Source organism: Hermetia illucens, chromosome 1, assembly GCF_905115235.1.
Source record: "Hermetia illucens chromosome 1, iHerIll2.2.curated.20191125, whole genome shotgun sequence".
Classification (NCBI taxonomy): domain Eukaryota; kingdom Metazoa; phylum Arthropoda; class Insecta; order Diptera; family Stratiomyidae; genus Hermetia; species Hermetia illucens.
Window position 1 is genome coordinate 87,389,419 of NC_051849.1, and position 19,175 is coordinate 87,408,593.

Here is a 19,175-nt window from a genome sequence, read left to right on the forward strand (position 1 = left end):
CACGCAAAAGCAGCAGGATCGGATAGTTCCATAGCTGGTGGAGATCTAACGAAGTTGTATTGTATTCGGCCACATGCCACGCATCTTAAGATACGTACGGATCCTTTTCATACCGAAGACATGATCATAAGTCTGATAAGAATTTGAGCGTGTTTTCTGTCTGTACCGTCTCTGTCTCTTACCGTTTCTGTCTCTACCGTCCGAACCATGATTATAATTTTAGCTTACTAAACATTAAAATGGTGGAGTTTTAAAGCAAAATCCTGGGGTGTTTTCGATTGAAATCCAAAATAAAACAAAAATAGTAACAAAGGATAGAATCGTGTTTCGGACGAGAACTACCGATGTGTTTGAATCCAAATGTTCGACAACATATTCTACTTTCAAAATATATATAAAAGAAAAAGTAGATTTTTGTAAACCGTTACAAATGAAACCACCATTAAGTCCAATTAATTTTACTTCCACTTTTTCGTAAGTCCGGGAAGTCTTTGAGATTTATTTCAATGACCTGAAAATCGAGGGATTCCTAAATCCGCCATCCACTTAATGGCGGACCGGACCAGTTGGAAAGCAACATACTTCATACTTTCTCGGTTGTGGTCCACGCAACCCTCATCCTTGGGCTAGCACCCAAGTTACAAAATATGCCAACGTTAACGACTTTGGTCACGATGCTCCCAGAGCAGAGGTGAGGCAGCGTCTGATAAGTTGCCTCTACCCTGGACGAAACCGCAAGTCATATGTTTTGTAACTAGGGTACTTGCCCAAGGATGCGGGTTCCGTGGAGTGGACCACAACAATTCTCAAACAAAATTTTAATAATTGTTATTAAAGCGACAAATATGCGCGAAATATTACGTGTTGCCTCAAGGTAGAATCTCGAAATTTTAAGGCTAAAGTGGAGTCCGACCGGATTGGATTCTGTCACCGATACTTTTTTCTTCTCGCTGTTGGTATCGTCGGTCATGATACCTTGGCGTGTAGACGTGGAGAGATTCAACTAAATATGACATGTTTCTTCAACCACCTCAATTAAGCTAATTGCTTCTTTTTCCTTTCCACCGAGTCATGGACTTTTGCCAAATATTTCTGGATTTAAAGGCAGGCAGAGTTGGACTGGAGATAAATACTAACAAAACTTAGGCTCTTAACCTAATAAGTCGTCGCACGCAGAGACTAGAATGCCACTGGTGACTATGCTATGCGAAAAAACCGACTTTCCCAGGGTAGCCGACGAGTGGTCGAGGAAATGTGTCCCATTCAGGGGTCAATGCCAACCACACGAATGTCATGTGGCTTTAGTGCTTGGCTGCAACACAACGATTTTTCAAAGAATGCAATCAAAAAGATCAAGAACAATCAACCGAGCATCGCGGTATATAAATGACTCTAGCATCGCCTTTGCCAAGGATACACTCAAAAAACTGAAGGACAAGTATGCAGTTAGACTGAATGCGCCGAACATAATCAGACGAGAACAGAAAGAATTAAACCTGTGCAACTTATTGTTTCCAATTTTTTCTGAATCTTCCACTTTTTCCTAAGCTAAACATACATTTTTTTAATAAAAAAAAAGCGACTTGCAGTTTGCCCCGGGTAACTCATCAGCCGCTACCGCCTACCTCTGCCTTGGAATCACATAACCTCTGATCCCAGGGCAGCTTGTCTTACCTATTCATTTAGCTGGTCTGCATATAATCAATAGTTATTTTTGGATTTGAATACATTACCCCGCTTTGCGAAATTTAACACTGTACTTAGTATATATAGATATCAGGAACCAAATAGATTTTCTTCTTTATCCATACAGTACGTTATACATTTATTTCAGGACCCAGGTCTCATCCACATATTTTTCATCACACGTAAAATGTTCTACTTTAATACTATGTTCATTCATTTGCTAAGAATAAGTAAAGTCTTAATAAACTATTCCACTTTTATAGATGCAACAAGGTGTAAAACCTATACGATAAACGATTTCTTATCATTTTCAAAATTCTACGCTTACATTTACACATAAACTTACTAACTAAATGGTGGAATGCGGAGGTTGCTAACTCAATGCAAAGTATCAATAAAACCACTTTCCGTATAAAATTCACCATCCATGTCGTTATGATCACTGCCCAAAAGTGACTCAGTATCTTCGTCCATATGTCGAATTGGGTAGCTAATACCATCGCCAATGCTACAAATGGAATTTGATTTTGTGAAATCATTTCATTTTCAACTACTTAAAGAGAAGTGAATATGTTAATTAATAGAACTATTTAAGCAGTATTCCATCACTATCGGATCCAAACAATAAAATTACTGAAATGAGCTGGAAATTGTTTGTTCTCGCCAATTCGCGCACTGGTTACAATGTAATATTTTTCCCCATTTAGATGGTGAAAAATTGGTAAGATACTATTTCGCTTTGCAAGTGGTTCACAGACGCGCCTAACGGCACTCGTTCTACATTCAAAGAATAGAATAGAGAAAATAATGAATCAACTGATTTTATTGAGCGTTGCGGAATAGTTCAAGAAACCGAAATCAAATCTGAAAGTGTTAATCTCGTTTCTCACAGCTCATTATGTATATGTATATTGATAAGAATGTACTTCAGGATGTACTCCTCAGATTGGATTCAATTGTTTGGATAAATCTACACCATGCATCTACTCTGTAAGAAACCAATATAAGCCGAAAAGCAGTACATGGTTTTAATTTGGCAAATTAAAAACAAAGAGCGGTTTTGTACTTTCAACTTTTTCAATATATTTTCCGATTAAAATTGAAAAAATACACTGGAATATATACAAATCATATTCGTTATAATAGTTACTTTACATGCCGAGCTTATTGTAGAAAAAATTGAAGAATAAAAGCGAAATACAGGATCCTAAGTACGTACGTCGTCATTTAAATCAATTTGTTTTTCACCTTTTTGAATTTATTAGATCACTTCTTTTTTGGGTGATAAAATATATATAGAATTACATATGGAGGTTTTCACCAAGAATAATGAGTGCTTCACGTTGTTCTTGAAATAAATCCGAAAGTCAATAGAAAATTAAGAAGAGGAAGGATTATTTTAAGCATATCCTACGTGCAAATCTTAGTTATAAATAAATAAATATGTTGGTATAAAAAGTAGCAAAAATCGAATTCCCGATTCACTGGCCGTCCGGGAATTATATAACGCAGTTTCTATTGAAAATTGTTTTTGTCATTTATTGAATCTGATTCTCAGAACACAAGCATTATGCACTTCTCCACCTTTGCTTTGATATTAGGGTTTCTGCCATAATATCATGCTTACAAAAAGACAACATTCACATTATGATTCAGTGCACATGTAATAGGTGGTGAGATATCGATTTATATAATGGAGACTACACATCAGATGAATATTTTTTCGACTGTATTAGCGGATTGCTTACGATACTATGAACATGTTTTGATTTCTGGTACAAACATTCGACAATTGCGTTATAAATAAAACGTGCACTGTCTCTTACCTTGCGAATATTTTTTTCACATTTATTATTGTTTCGTTAGAAACATTTTGTTGTTCAGTAATTGTTTTCGCTTCTGTAATTGCAGCTTTTTGACTTTATTTAATTCTCGTTCCAAAACAATCTATTTTTATTGCTTATGCTAGAGCTTTGGATAAACAAGAAAAATAAAAAATAAATGCTCGTAAGTAATTAATGCGTTTGTTATCCGTCCTCCTTTTTGTTCGGTGGAAATTTCAAAACAAACAAAATACATAGCAACACAAAGATGTCAAATGAACCACCAAAATGATAAACTCTAAAATACAAATCATTAGCACATCCATACCAATTTGGTAACAAACCAATTTGCTACGGCTCCGTAATAATTGACGGCTACTAACTAGTTTGAAAACAAATGCAGTTCACATATAATGCATGCTTAGAAAACTGGTAATATGATGCATGATTTGCTGTGTTCATAGTTCATTTTTATATCCAAATTTTTTGTGAAATGGTCATTTCACTCTCTACGTTACAAACTTCAATTAACTAGTCATCAAGCGTTAATATAAATATCGAAAAATATAGAAAATTATAGATCACCCTCTAACACGCTAATATAATTAGTTATGATGTCAAGATTTAAAGGACCTCACGATCCTGCTCATCTGGTCCATCAACATTGTCTAGCTATAAAATTCAATCCGCTTTTCCGGAATCCGGCCGAACACACATCACATTACCCTCATAAAATCTATAGAATTTTACAAAAAAGTAACAGTAATAACTAAAATCTAGGATAAACGGAGTAAAGCAAAATAATATTTGAAATCTTCGATGTATTAAAATTTAATAATACTAGCGGAATGTTGTTGGTTTGTGCTATCATCATCGTCATCTTCATCGATGACTACAATGGAATTTTTGCTATTACTAGATGTGTACACAACATTTATGGCAGGCCGAATTGATTCAACGCTAGCATCATTATCAGGATGTGTATTAGTTAAAGTTTCAAATTCAACAATAGAAGCGTCGACATTATGATTAACAATATTATTAACAGAATCATTTAAAAACTTATCGTTGGACCCATCTAACCTTGAGGGCGGCGTGTTGGGAGTATCGCCCATAGACTCATACGACGTACTCTGATGCTGAGAATTCATTCGATAGATTATTCCATCACCCAAACTAGAAACGGAAATTTTCGCCATTTTGTGGTCAAATATAAAATCAAATGAAATAGACAAAAATATAATGAAAATGAAAAAAAGAAAAACAACAAACAAATGTAGCGTAATTTCTTAAAGTTTTCTTATTTAAACTGGTACAAGAAATAATAAAGACAAAAACTCAGACATTTCGATCTTATTCAATTAAAAGAGTATATTAATTACCACTAACATGTCTGAGGTTTAAGAAACATTGATTCGTCTAATATACTTAAAATTATCGAAGAAACCATTTTTAATTTGCCAAATTAAAAAATTCAACTGCATGCTCTGTTTTCTTAAGGTATGAGCGTTTTTTATTTGGTGATCATATTATATAAAGTTAAATAACGCACTACTTGGTGATTGTGAGTGTTACAATTGAAAATATAAATCATAATTACCTTGTATAGACGGGCAAAAACCATAACTTCCAATTGTCACCGAACACTTCTTGGAAATTATTATACCGCCCTAAATTGTATCCGTTTTTGTCCTGCCCACCAATGCGAAAAATTGGTGCTCTAAAGGCCTCTGTGTAAAAACAATCGATTAACATAAACTCTGGTAACTTAGTAGATTAGGACTTGTTTTGACTTTACCTAATGTAGTTCTGTTAAGTAAAACTAGGTAAATGTGATAACCAAATAAACTGACTAAGCTAATAGCAAACATCACAGCCACAAAAAAGAGAAAGAGAATGTGAAACCTTCCCATGCCTCCGTTCAGTTCACCCTGCCGCCAATTTAGAAAAGACAAAAATCAACAAAATAATATCATTGTTATATTCTACTTGAATTACCTCCCAGAATTTAATGAAATATTGTAAGGATGTCGCTGCTACGTATAAGCAATAAATCAAAGCGTATCCCAGAAATAAAACAAAATATTTATAGTTCGAGAAGTTAACGCAGTTATTCACCCAGGGACAGTGGTGATCCATTTTCAGAACACATGTCCCACATACACTACAATGATGAGCTCGATCTGGTTTTATTATTTGGCATTTTTCACAGAAACGAACCGCTCCATTAATTGTTCTGTAACAATTAAACAAATTTTCAATACAATCAAATATAGGATGAAATGTGATTTACCTATTGCTCACTGGAAAGTTTTTTGCGAATAACTCGAGTATTCGCTTCTGTTGCTCTTGTGTCTCAGCTTGGCCCAGTTTCTCGATTTCACTTTCTGGAATTCGCCACTGTATGGTATGAATAAATACTTAACTTTTAAAGCAGTTTTCATCAATGAAAAGATATGTTTCGAAACAAAAATAACAACATTTCCATCCACTTCGTGTTTAACCCAAACTAGATATATAAATAAAAAGCCCAAACCTTGCTGAAGGTATTATTAAAATGATTTTAAAAACGTGCCAAAATTTGCCAAAGACTTAATTTCTTGGAAATAATTTAATAGGAGAACGCATTCGTTCAGATGCGGGAAGTATAATTAGAATTCCTAGCTTTTAGTCCCAACCATGTTCGGTTTGGCGCATGTAACAAATGGAATCCACTTTGGAGTGCTGTTGGCACACAGGATTCGCGCACTTAGAGCAAAAGAAAGGTATTTTACACAACAGCTTTTTATTTCCTGCCCAACAAGGTTCAATTCAATTAAATTAATTTTAATACTTACGGCAAATGGTCCGCCAAAAAAACCCTTCAACCGTTAAACGAGTAGGAAATTGTTTGATGATGTTAGTGTTGTTCATTCGGGCTTCAATCAATGTTAGCTAGGAAACTCATCTTGCATTTGTCGGCCCTACCTACTTTTTAGAGAATGCAAGATGTACCTGGTGCCAGCACATTCAACATGTTGAAAAAGAAAGCCAATGTCTACCGGCCCCATGTGTAATGGAAAATGGACATTACTTCAGTCGAAAATAAAACCGCGGTCGAAATTAAAATTGCACACTTTGCCACTGTTTTGCAAAAATAACAGGTCTATAGGTCTTGAAATCATCGAAGTAAAATTTCTGGGCAACAGCAATGATGAATATCTGAATTGAAAGGTGAACAGAAATTCAAAAGATCTGGGCTTGGCTACAGCAACGATCACATCTCTAACATATTGAGGATCCATAACAACACCTTGAAAAAGTGAATTTTTTCAGAAAGAGGAAATGTGAAGGATAAGACAAGAAGCTGAGGGTGCCCGCCCGTTTCGTAGAAGTGAAGAGAAAGATCCGAAAATTAGTCAGGGACATTCACGCGAACAGTGGTGAAGTTGAGATCGTTAACACCTGACTTCGCAGTTTCATGGATATACTCTAGCCGATACAATCTCGAATAAGAAGGTGTTTATTAGAAGGCGATGCTGACAATCGAAAGGTCACACTTTAAAACTATATAGCCTCAGTGGCTAAATTGATTATCTTATCGATTTCCTGGACTGGCGGCCGTTGGACTGCATAGCAATAACGATTCCGAATTTATCTCAGTGAGTTTGAGTTGCTCAGAGACAGCGATTCATTTCAATTGAATGAAATGTCTAACTCAATCGGATTCTATGACCACCAAGTATTAACTCACTATATGGTCTAGGGGGTACTTCGTCAAAGTCAAAGTCAATGAGAAAAATGTAGTTTCAATAAAAACGTGTCTGAAATTTTCCGTTGCCCAAAAATTCAAAATAGTATTTAAATATTTTCCCCAGTTAGGGCATTCTTTCAACAAAAAACAAAAAAACAAGTTTTTAAATTTCTACAGACCCCTTAAAGAGATCAAAAATTATTTGCGTCATGGGAACACGGTTCTGTGCGAACGAGTTTTTTACGGGAGCAGGAATACTACAAACTACAAAAGAAGCTGTCTCCTGGGGGAAATACTACAGAAACTTATTTTTATTAAAAGTTAGACAAAACGCTTTAGAACCATCATTAATTTCGAAGAAAAAAGATAAATTCTTGGACTTCAATTCGAACGAAATAAATTAATTTAAATTTTACACTTACGAGGGCCATCGTTAATTTTTTCCTTTAGTATTTAAATCTTATTTTCTTACTATCATCAACGGCATTACAATCAGTATCTGGTCTTGATAGGAGACTCCAGACATTCCGGTTTTGCACTGAAGTTCACCAACTCGATATCATTAAATCATTTCTGGCACCCTGGCCTAGGCCATCGCTCCATCTGAGACAGGGTCTCCCATAATGTCCATATGGTCAGCATAGGCCAGTAGTTCGGTGGACTTGAGGGGGATGGTGCTTCTTGCATCAAATTTGAAATAAACATTGAAACTCAAAGATGACAAACATCGATGTCTTAATCGACATCGATGCCTTCTAATGCAAACATCGATATTTGTTTGGCGATGTGCAATTCTAGCATCAACCACGCCTAAGCACCATCGTTCACCGTTTACTGAAATGCACTTCAGTTCCCTACGAAACTTCGTCCTCTATTAATATATGATACTTCTTCACTTCACTTCTTCGTTCAAAAATGTATTAGGCCCGATAAAATACATGGTGGATAAGTGTTGACGAAGGTTTTGAGTTTTCGAGTAGCAAGATACAACCCTGGCGGACTCCGCTTTGGACCGTAAATTCCTCTGAGATTTTAATGCAATGTAACCCCTAACGTTTTGCGCCATAATATGTCGCTCTGAAAATAAATATTAGTTTTTCCAGAATGCCCCCGCAGAGTACCCCAGATACCCTTCCTGTCCACGCTGTCAAAAACCTTCTCGAAGTCGATGAAAAGCAGGTGAAGCGGAGATCTGAAGTTCACGTAATGTTCCAAGATGATCATGAGGGTGTTGATGTAGCCAGTGTATTAGCATCCAGAGCGAAAACTCGCTTGCTCTTTCTCGATCAAGCTACATGTGCGTGCCAAGATTTTTTTCACCATTATCTTTACGACGGAACGGGGCACGCAAATGAAACTTAATGATCATCGCCTTCTTCCATTTTCTGGAGAGGAGCTCGGATTTTCGTATAAGCGGAAGTGACGACTCTGCAAAAACTGCATGAGACCGCCAAAATCAATGGCTTTACTCCGCTTAAGTGCATTGATGGTTGATATTATTTCTCTTCCATTTAGAGGAGCAGCCCGAATGCGTATGTTACCGTGATTTGTCATTTCATCCACCAAAGACGGAACTTCACCGGATATCAGAGCCGTGGTGAAGTGTTCCTTCCATTTCTTCAGCTGCTCAGGTCGACCGTCATGTTACACACTGGGTCTTTACAGAACGCCGGTAATCAAAACTTCAAAAGCATTTTTTGCGTGTTAGAATTTTATTGTAAAATACAAATAAAGAGAGAAAAGCATAGATAAACTATAAAAAGAGACAATTTCGCATAATATATGTGTATTTAATATAAGACGTTAAAATTTGAAACACTAAAAGTGAAGAATATTTAACATATTTTTAAAGCTTGGTTCAGTTGTTAAGCACAGAAACTAAACTAACATAGTAAGATATCAGATATCAAAAGGGATCATTTCAATAAAAAATAATAAAATATACTCAAAATAAAAAATAGAAATAAAATAGGCTCATATATTTATTAAGGTTTTGTGTAAAACAGGTGGACAGATGGGAACTATGAAATCCCACGCATACAGCGAGTGGCATAAATTTAGGTGGAGTTTAAAGGGGGGCTCCCATACATGCAAATGGGGGATTCAAAAATTTTTTTCACCGGATATAGTTTTGGCATAAATTGAAAAGTGCGTGAGTAAGGAGTCAAAATGTACGCACTTGAAGTGAGACAGAACTCATTTTTGGAAACTACCCAACCTAAAAATCCGGAAAAAAATCGGAGTGGTGCGCCTAGATGAAATCTAGGCCTCAAAATATGTCCCATTCCGATATCTGCTCAAATAAACTTACTAATAGCATATTACTACTTTATAGAAATTTACTGAAAAACCCCCCTTAAATTCATCCTAGGACTTCCGAATTTTGTACCATAGAGGACAATATTTTGTATATACATGCAAAATTTCGTAGAAATTTGGCAATTAACGCCAAAGTTATAGCTTCCAAAGCCATGCAAATCAGATGCTGACGTCATAATTACCCGGAATAATTGACATTCGCGTGAAATATTAAAGTCGCATTTATGAAGAATCTACTTATCTGCAGCACTTTTTAAGATTTTGTGTAAAACACTTATGTGAAATCTAATCTTCGAGAGATGTCCTATTCCGGTATCTGCTCAAAAAATTTACTAATAGTATATTATCAACTTTTAAAAATTGACTAAAAAACTCCCCTTAAGTTCATCCTAGGTGTACTAAATTTTGCATCGGCATAGAGGACAGTCTCGTGCATACACGTGCCAAGTTCCATGAATCCAACTATTAGTGTCAAAGTTATAGCAGATCAAACTTATCAATTTCGTGCAAATTAACAGCATCCCAAGCCATACAAATAAGATGCTGACGTCATAATTATCGAGAATAATTGAAATTCGAGTGAAATATTAAAAGTCCATTCAAGGAGAATCTAATTCTCCCTACCCCTTTTTAAGGTTTTGTGTAAACACAAAACCTTATTAAAATCGGTTTACTGTCTGTCTGTCTGTCCGTCACACGCATTTTTCTCGGAGACGGTTATAGCGATTGACATCAAATTTGGTAGAAAGGTGAGAACTATGAACGCTCACGCATACAGTGAATTACATCCTTTTACGTCGAATTTAAGGGGGGGGGGGGTCCCCATACAAGTCAAAAGGGGGTGTACAATTTTTTTTTCATCAAATGTAGTCATGTGGGGTGTCAAATTAAAGGTCTCGATTAGTACTTTTCAAATTCGATCTTAGTTTTGAACTTCTAAACATCTTAAAACTTTTTATTAAATGATGGAGATTGGAAAAATGTTTCCTTATGATGGAAATTTGAGTGCAAGAATCGTCTACAATAAAGGAAAAATGCTGCACAAACATTTTGGAGTAAATTTATGACTTTTTCCTTCATATTTAATTTATTTGGACCTTCTATTATAACATTTCATTGACGGATTTGCGCGAAATTGAAATTTTCATATTCAAAAATAAAATTGAATGTATTTCGCCATTAAAATTCGTTTTTGTATGTTAATGTATTACACACCATTACTCAAACTCGCCATAGTAATTTGAAATAAAATTTGCGAAAAATAAGGAACTGGGGAATATTTGTTTTTGCCACCTCGAATATGTGCAATAATCACGTCTAATATCAACGGTAAGTGACAAGTACTAAAGAAGATGAAAGTAAACAAACTAAACCTCTTTACTTGATGATATCCCGAAATGTTTACATTGTTTTAGGCATATAATAAATTAAATTTAAAATTAAGAATGAATTTTGTTTTGGGATGAGCTTGTCCTTAGCCCACCATCTACTTGATGGCGGGCTGCACATATTTAAGAAGCAATTTACTTCTGCTATTCAGTGGGCGCACTACTCTTTCGTGGGCAAGCGCCAAGTACTTTTAACATTTTTTTTTTTTAAATATTGGCTATACGGTTTCGATCGCAGGGCAGAGGCGTCACGCTGCTCCGTAGGGTAGAGGCGCTGAGGCAGCGTCTGATGAGATCGCCTCTGCCCTGCGATCGAAACCGTATAGCCAACATTTAAAATTTTTAAAAGTACTTATTGCTACTGGGCGCTCGCCCACGAAAGAGTAGTCCACGCACTGAATAGCAGAAGTAAGTTGCTTCTCAAATATGTGCAGCCCGCCATCAAGTAGATGGTGGGCTAAGGACAAGCTCATCCCAACACAAAATTCATTTTTGTTAGCTCTAACCAGTTGTAGGTTCAAACAAATGCGATTTCGGTCGTTGTAATTCATACCCTTGGCGGGTTTTGAATTGCATATAAACGAGCCAATTGCCACCTGTTGCCGCTTTCGGTCACGCTGCTCCGCAGGGTAGAGGCGCTGAGGCAGCGTCTGATGAGATCGCCTCTGCCCTGCGATCGAAACCATATAGCCAATATTTAAAATTTTTAAAATTAAGGTTTCTAGCGTTATTTCCGAAGAAAAGACCCCAGTATGCGTCACGTCATTCCTCACAGGACCATCGAAAGATTTGCAACCATATTCCAATTCTTCCATAATATTGTATAGGGTTCTAAAATCATGGCTATATACTGCAACTTCTACTTCCCTGACCTGCGCAAAAACAAATTCCCTTTGATCACGGCGGAATTCCGAACTGGATCGGAGCTCCAGTGGGTCGTGTTCACTGGCGGCCCAATGCTTATCAATAATCTCATGCGAATGATCAAGCTATTTGCCATTCGATCAGCAAGATACCTCCCCCACTTTCGAGTGACAGTGGATCATATTTGATCGATATTGAACTTTAAGGTTTCGAGCTCTCCAACTCTGCAAGAAGCGTCGGACGCAACACGCAAATGACTATTAAGCGATTATCCCCTTCGTGATCGATTTCAGCGTCTTTATTGTTACGTACATCTAGGAGACAATTTCTAAATTTACTGCTAATCGTAAAGTGGTCAATCTGATTGCTCATATTGTGTCGGTCAATCGAAACACAACTGACCTTACGACAGACTCTGTGTTCGAATAGTATGTCACAAATGACAAGGCGGTAGATGCTACAGAAATTCACAAACCGCCCACCATTATCGTTACGGTCACCAATACCGAGTTTCCCCTTCCATGTCCGAGGGAGATGTTGTCTAAGCCCAGATTTTCAGTCAGATCATCCATTACGATCGCAATGTCAACTTTAGGAAACCTGCCCTGAAGTGAGTATAGTTGCTCATAGAAAGCATCCTCCTCCACCTAAAAAAGGGAAATCCAAGAGGTCTTCCAGCTTTAGGAGAATCTCTCTACTATCTAACCTGGAAAAAATATCTGAAAAAGCATGAGCTCTTTTTAAGGTTTTGTGAAAGGTGGGAACTGTGAACGCTCACACAAACAGTGAGTTACATAATTCTACATCGAATTTAAGAGGGTCCGCATATATTCAAAAGAGGGGTGCACATTTTTTTTAGATGAATGGTATGGGTTAGTACCCTTCAAAGCCGGTCTTACGTTTTGTTGTTGGAAAGGTGGAAGTGTGGGGGGTCGAAGGTGGTCATTTCTTTAGCGCATCCATTCTCAGAAACTACCCAACTGAAAAATATGAAAAAAATCAAGAGGTTGCCACTATATGATGCCTAGGCTTCGAAATCCTCTTCATACCAATATCTTCGTGCGGATAAGGGAATGCTCGGCGAATGTGTCATGGCCATGCACATGCACGCATCCGGAGATGTGCGTGTATGGGCATGTTTATGCGCAGGCCGGGTAGGTGGGAAGTAAACGCCCACCCGTGGATAAAAATTGGCTATGGGAAGGATACCCAGAAATAAAACCAAACATGGAGGAGCAGAAGAAGAATGAAGTTACGGTGCAGGGCTTCGGAAACCCAGTGCCGGCGGTTTTTGGGAGTGAGCAAGCGGGCTCCCGGGGGGGGGGGGCCTTGGCTACTGTGGCATCTAATGTTACAAGCGTACGGGAGGAACTTGAACTGACTCCAGTGATGGATCCGTTCAGAAGGAGCTCGATTTTTCGCAGATCCCCTCCCACACGGGCACAAGCCCCCACGATCGCTACCCCAAGTGGGAAGCGTATAGCGGGAGTCTTCGATGAGGAAGAATCGCTGACGCCGATTCACCCGAGCGATGTTTTGGGCAATGATCAGTCTGGAGCTGCCTTTACTTCCCTCGGTAAAAAGATCATGGAGCTGTGTGAGTTTATAAAGGAGCGCAGGAACATTCACCAAAATATAAGGGCCATGATAAGAGGTATCCGTTTGACGTACGGCAAGGCCCAGGATGAACGAGTAGGGAAGTCGCCGATTGGAAAAGTGAACCAGGCAACTCAAGTAATGCCGGTTCAAAACACAAAAGGGGAGAAACCGGGGAAGAGGCTGCGCGAGAAGTTGAATGACTCAACAGGCCAGCAAACCCCGAAAAGAAAAAAGAACTCAACTCCCAAAAAGGCGGAGTTCATGAAAAGTACGTCTGAAGCTACCAGTGAAAATACTGCAGTGGCCACCTCGAGAAAAGGGATCGAACCTTCAAAGGCGGATGCGGAAGCTTGGAGGAAGGTAGAACCGCGGAAAAGAAATTATCGGAGGAAGATTAGACCGGAGGTGATTTTCATTTCCAAACGAGGCGAAGGGTCATACGCCGACATTCTCAGGAAAGTGAAGGCAGACCCCGAACTCACCAATTTGGGAGACAACGTCAGCCGTATTAGACGGTCGCAGAAGGGAGATCTTATGTTGGAACTTAAGAAATCCAAGGATGTAACCGCGGAAAAATTCTTAAGCCAAATCGGGAAGACTTTAGGACAGGAAGCCGACATAAGAGCTAGCAGGCCGGAGATCACTATAATCTGCAAAGATATAGATGAAATCACGACGAAGGAGGAGGTTCGCGAAGCGTTGGAGAAACAGTTCGATCTTGCCGGACTACACGAGTCAGCGGTGAAAACGCTAAGGAAAGCCTATGGGGGAACACAAACCGCCATCATCAGCCTACCAGTGGAGAACGCACTCAAACTGTTAGCAGCAGGGAGAGTAAGAATAGGCTGGGTTATGTGTCGCCTTAGGGAACAGGTGGCGTTAAAACGGTGCTTTAGATGCCTTGGCTTTGGTCACATTGCGAAGTCATGCACTAACCCAAATGACAGGTCAAAGCAATGCAGGAGATGCGGAGTGGAAGGCCACATCAGCAAGGACTGCGGAGCTGACCCAAATTGTCTACTGTGCAAAGGAAAGGAGGGTGTGGACCATCGGCACATTGCAGGCAGCAGCAGGTGCCCGGAATACAGGAGAGCCCTTAGCACAAATCGCAGATGAGGTTGATACAAATCAACCTCAACCACTGCGAGGCGGCGCAGGATCTACTCGCGCAAACCATCCGCGAGAAAAACATCGATGTGGCCATACTAAGTGAACCATACCGAAACCGCGGTGGTAGCGTTTGGGTCAAAGACCAAACGGGCCAAGCAGCGCTGTGGACTTGTGGAGAACAAGCCTTCCAGGAAATAATGGAGCACCCGGAGGAGGGCTTCATCAGAGCGAAGGTGAAGGGCATCCACATCTACAGCTGCTATGCTCCACCCAGCGCTACACTCGTCGAGTATGAGCGGATGCTTGCTGCTCTTGTTTTGGATGCAAGAGGACGTTGGCCGATCATAATAGGAGGCGATTTCAATGCGTGGGCTCTTGAATGGGGCAGCCGGATAACTAATGTCAGGGGACGTGTTCTCCTCGAAGCATTCGAGGAGCTGGACGTGGTACTGGCGAATGTTGGGTCTTCGTACACTTTCCGGGGAAGGGGCCTGGGGTCTATAGTGGACCTGACATACGTGAGTGCCACTTTAGCCAGTAGAATCGCTTGGCATGTCAGTGAGGACTATACTCACAGCGACCACCAGGCAATCTGCATAGGGATCAAGGGCGGATCGAGCTCGAAAAAGAGTTTTCGCAAAATGCCGGGTGGTATGCTTGGCTGGACAGTGAAAGCGTTCGAGGGGGACACGTTTTCCGCGGTGCTCAAATCCGACATATCCCTGAATGGTACGGCTGGAGAGAAAGCCACCCAGATCACTCGATGGGTGACGGAAGCATGCGATGCTACTATGCCCAGAAGGCGATTGCTCCCCAGTAGGCAACCCAACTACTGGTGGAACAATGAAATCGCAAGTTTGCGAGCCGCATGTTTTCGGGCAAGGAGGCTTTGCCAGAGACTCAGGGGAAAACCCGGTGGCGACGGTCGAGAGGAGGCACACAAGCAATTGCGTGGCCGCCTAAAGGAAGCCATTCGGAGGAGCAAAAAGAACTGCTTCAAACAGCTGTGCGACCATGCCGACATAAACCCTTGGGGCGAGGCTTACAGAGTGGTGATGAAAAGGCTGCGGAAATCACCCCAGGTGATCTGTCCGCGCCTCCTGAAACAGATTGTTACCACTCTGTTCCCTCACCACGAAAATAGGGGAAGGCAAGTTTTTGTCCAGCCAAATGACGGCATAATACCGCCTGTAACTGTGGAGGAGCTGCGGGAAATATGTGGTAGGGTCGATGACAACAAGGCCCCAGGTTTGGATGGCATCCCCAACCGAGCTTTGAAACTGGCAGTGAAGACTAGGCCCGACCTTTTCGCCAACACCTTCGAGGCGTGCCTAAAAGAAGGAATATTCCCTGCCCAGTGGAAAAAGCAAAAGTTGGTGTTGCTTCCGAAGCCTGGCAAGCAACCTGGAAACCCAGCGTCGTATCGTCCTATCTGCCTGTTGGATACAATGGGGAAGATGATGGAGAGAGTCATCTACAACAGACTTCTGCCCATCGTCGAAGCCAGCAATGGTTTGTCGGAACGCCAGTTTGGTTTCCGACGCGCCCACTCTACGGTGGACGCAATTGGCATGGTGGTGCACTGATTTCCGGCGGCTGCTGTGCCGTGGTGGCGTTGGATGTCAAAAACGCATTCAACTCGGCCAACTGGAATAGAATTAAAGGGGCGTTGGCTGACATAGGTGTCCCCGGATACTTAGCGAATTTGGTGGAAAACTACCTCTCAGAGAGGACTCTCTGGTACGGGACGGATGAGGGCCCCAAAGAGTACATTGTCACAGCCGGGGTACCACAGGGATCGGTGCTTGGTCCCCTGTTGTGGAATATCATGTATAATGGGGTGCTTGCTCTTCCCGTCCCAGAGGGGACTACGATTGTCGGCTTTGCTGATGACCTGGCTGTGGTTGTTGCAGCAAAACACCCAGAAGATGTGGAGGTTTACGCAACGGAAACAGTGAGAGCGGTAAAGTCCTGGCTAGAAAAGGCCGGGCTGACCTTGGCGGACGCGAAAACGGAAGCGGTCTTGATAACGAAACGCAGGAAAAATAATACTGTAAAAGTGGAGGTCGGTGGACATACGTTCGTATCAAAGCCGGCTATCAAATACCTGGGAGTAATAATTGACACCAAATTGAGTTTTAGGGAGCACCTAGATTATGCATGCCAAAAGGCAGCCAGTGCCACCACGGCACTTGCAAAAATGTTGCCAAATATTGGTGGGCCGAAACATTGCCGGAGGTTGGTGCTAGCCGGAGTGGTGCGCTCCATCCTGCTCTACTCGTCGCCTGTGTGGGCAGAGGCACTTGCAAACTCTCAGAGACGGAAGCAGGTGAACTCGGTTTACCGGCGGATGGCTTAGAGGGTTTGCAGTGCTTTTAGAACCACATCAGATGAGGCAGTATTGGTGGTGGCAGGCATTATCCCGGTTGACATTCTGGCCAAAGAAATGAGTGTCCTGTACAATGCAAGACATATGGAGGGGCATGCACAGCGTAGAAATGCGGCAAGGTCAGAGTCGCTTGATCTCTGGCAACGCAGATGGGACGAGTCTGCGAAAGGTCGGTGGACGCACAGGCTCATTCCCAACATTAGGGTGTGGCTTGAGCGAAAACATGGGGATACCAACTACCACATTACCCAGTTCCTCACGGGACACGGTGGTTGCTACAGGCAGTATCTGCACCGCTTTGGGTTGGATGACTTTCCGAACTGTCCCAGATGCGATGGCATACCGGAGGATCCAAAGCATGTGATGTTTCACTGCCCACGATTTGCGATGGAGAGAAGGAGCTTAAACCAGGTGCTGGGCAGGAGCGTGACCCCGGAGAGCTTGGTTACTGAGATGCTGGAGTCCGAGGAGAAGTGGCTTGCGGTTAGCTCCGCAATCATCCAAATGCAGGAGGAGTTGCTGAAAGAACAAAGAAGGAGGAAAGCTGCAAATAGGAGAAGGATGAGTGCCTAAGGGCAAACCTACCCCGCGAAGTAATACCTCAATGGTGGTCCGGCGGGGCTGGGGCTGGAGAGACCGGGGGTGGTTTTTAGTGGGTGTGAATCCCACACGCGCCCGCTGTTGTTCCGCCGTTCGGGCGGCGGAGCTGCGCGGACGTGTCTTTCTAAGATTTTCCACCTCCGTGTACGCATAAAAAAAAAAAATACCAATATCTGTCGAAATAAAGTTAATAATAGTATATTGCCACAATTTTTAGTAATTGGCTGCAAAAACCCCCTTAAGAAGTGCTCTAGCACACTTCAAGGCCCTGATCCAATTATATTATTGTGCCGCGTTTATTATTATACTATTATTATAGAATAATTGGACCGTGGCTTTGAAGTGTGTTAGAGCATTTCATTCAAGACCGTAACGGTACACTGCAGTAGTACACTGTAGGAGGCAATGTGGTCCCCAATGCCCTCACCCGAGATTATTACGGAGATTTGACTCAGGTACTAATTCATTGCTGAGACGACTGGTGTCCGACATCCAGTCACAATACAAACACCTCCGTAACCAGTGAGATTTGAACCTTCCGCTACGACAGCCCAGCGCTCTAACCGCTTAAGCCATCTGGACCCTTCATGTGACTCTTATCACCTCCAAAACCTAGAATCAAATATAGCTTACCTCAGGGAGATAATTAGAACATTACAGGAATGGTCGAGAACAGTTATTTGATCTATTCAAAAAGATAGATTGGCACAAGCTCAAGAATAGGGTCAAATTTCAAATAGGTTTTCAATATAATTGTATAAACGCATTTGTCCGAAAGTCGAAAAGAGCGATAAATCCTTGTAGCTTCGGTTCATAATCGATTCAAATTTATGAGCAAATAGCGATCATTCGATGGGAAATAACAACCTGAAATCTCAATTTCCTCTGCCAAAGCAGTATCGATATTATCGCCATATTCACATGCTGAAGTTCCACTAATACTACTGATAACGTTCAAGATACTGACGACGAATAGAAACCACCCAAAGAGTTATTACGACAGACCTGAGTCATCGCTTTTAGTGGAATAAAAGGAAATGTAACTGTCCCTTGCTTATCTCGCATTTAGTGACAATTGCTATTTAACGTAAATAGTATAAAGTTTCTTACCTTAGTAGGAACAGTTCCAATGGGGGTGAAGACGGTCTGCCAGTACGACCAGAAAAAGAGAAAGCAAACCGCATGGTACAGTATTAGGAAGATCACTTTCAACGCTATATTATCCATCGACACTGCAAATGGAATTCATCAAAATTACTTGCATGGTGCAACGAAGCCAGGCGAGAATTTAGAAATTATGTCAACTCACAGATGCACAGCTGAACGACATAGGCGTAATAAGACCACACAATGATGGAAACGATAAACAGCACAGGAATCCACTTCAGGGCGCGCATGCAGCTTGCACACGGCGTATTTCTTTGTCTATCATAATTCCCCATTATCTTGTCACTTATTTGCGGCTAGATATCCGTATCAAAAGAAATCCACTGCGCCGTGCGTTCACTGAAACTTCTTGCAGTTTAGATTTGACATTCTGTGCGAGAAACGAAAATCCACACTGTGACAGTTCCTTGAGTGTTTCCCAATAAACCGCTTTCCACCTTTCTGATAAGTCAAAAAAGTCCCATAGTTTTCCTTTTCCCATTGGTAAATTCACCTTG

The 19,175-nt window shown here is 41.0% G+C and overlaps 1 protein-coding gene across 7 annotated transcripts; it reads right to left on the reverse strand.

Annotated features, from left to right (window-relative positions):
* Positions 1-1,807: 1,807 nt before the first annotated feature.
* Positions 1,808-19,120, reverse strand: LOC119646522 (palmitoyltransferase ZDHHC15). 7 transcript variants are annotated; one of them, XM_038046984.1, is made up of 9 exons: positions 18,821-19,120; positions 18,622-18,743; positions 5,803-5,909; positions 5,508-5,745; positions 5,308-5,440; positions 5,110-5,239; positions 4,593-4,685; positions 2,033-2,194; positions 1,810-1,968 (listed from the first exon to the last, which is right to left on the reverse strand). In XM_038046984.1, the coding sequence occupies exons 1-8, from the start codon at positions 18,951-18,953 to the stop codon at positions 2,065-2,067; spliced, it is 1,086 nt and encodes a 361-aa protein (XP_037902912.1). In that variant the 5' UTR covers positions 18,954-19,120; the 3' UTR covers positions 1,810-1,968; positions 2,033-2,064. The 7 variants fall into 7 exon arrangements, 5 of the variants coding, with proteins under 5 accessions (XP_037902911.1, XP_037902915.1, XP_037902912.1 ...); XR_005248751.1 differs by lacking the exon at positions 1,810-1,968 and adding an exon at positions 3,513-3,657 and having other exon boundaries at positions 2,069-2,194; positions 18,821-19,119; XR_005248750.1 differs by lacking the exons at positions 1,810-1,968; positions 2,033-2,194 and adding exons at positions 2,809-3,034; positions 3,513-3,657 and having other exon boundaries at positions 18,821-19,119.
* Between the last annotated feature and the right edge of the window lie 55 nt (positions 19,121-19,175).

Bases quoted from the DNA above. Each gene is read 5' to 3' on its own strand.
- LOC119646522 (XM_038046982.1), bottom strand. From the start codon at position 18,953: ATGGGGAATTATGATAGACAAAGAAATACGCCGTGTGCAAGCTGCATG. The intron at 5,910-18,621 runs GTAAGAAACTTT...CATACCATACAG, and splicing joins TTGGAACTGTTCCTACTAAG to TGGCGAATTCCAGAAAGTGA. The intron at 4,686-5,109 runs GTAATTATGATT...TTCCGTTTCTAG, and splicing joins TTTTTGCCCGTCTATACAAG to TTTGGGTGATGGAATAATCT.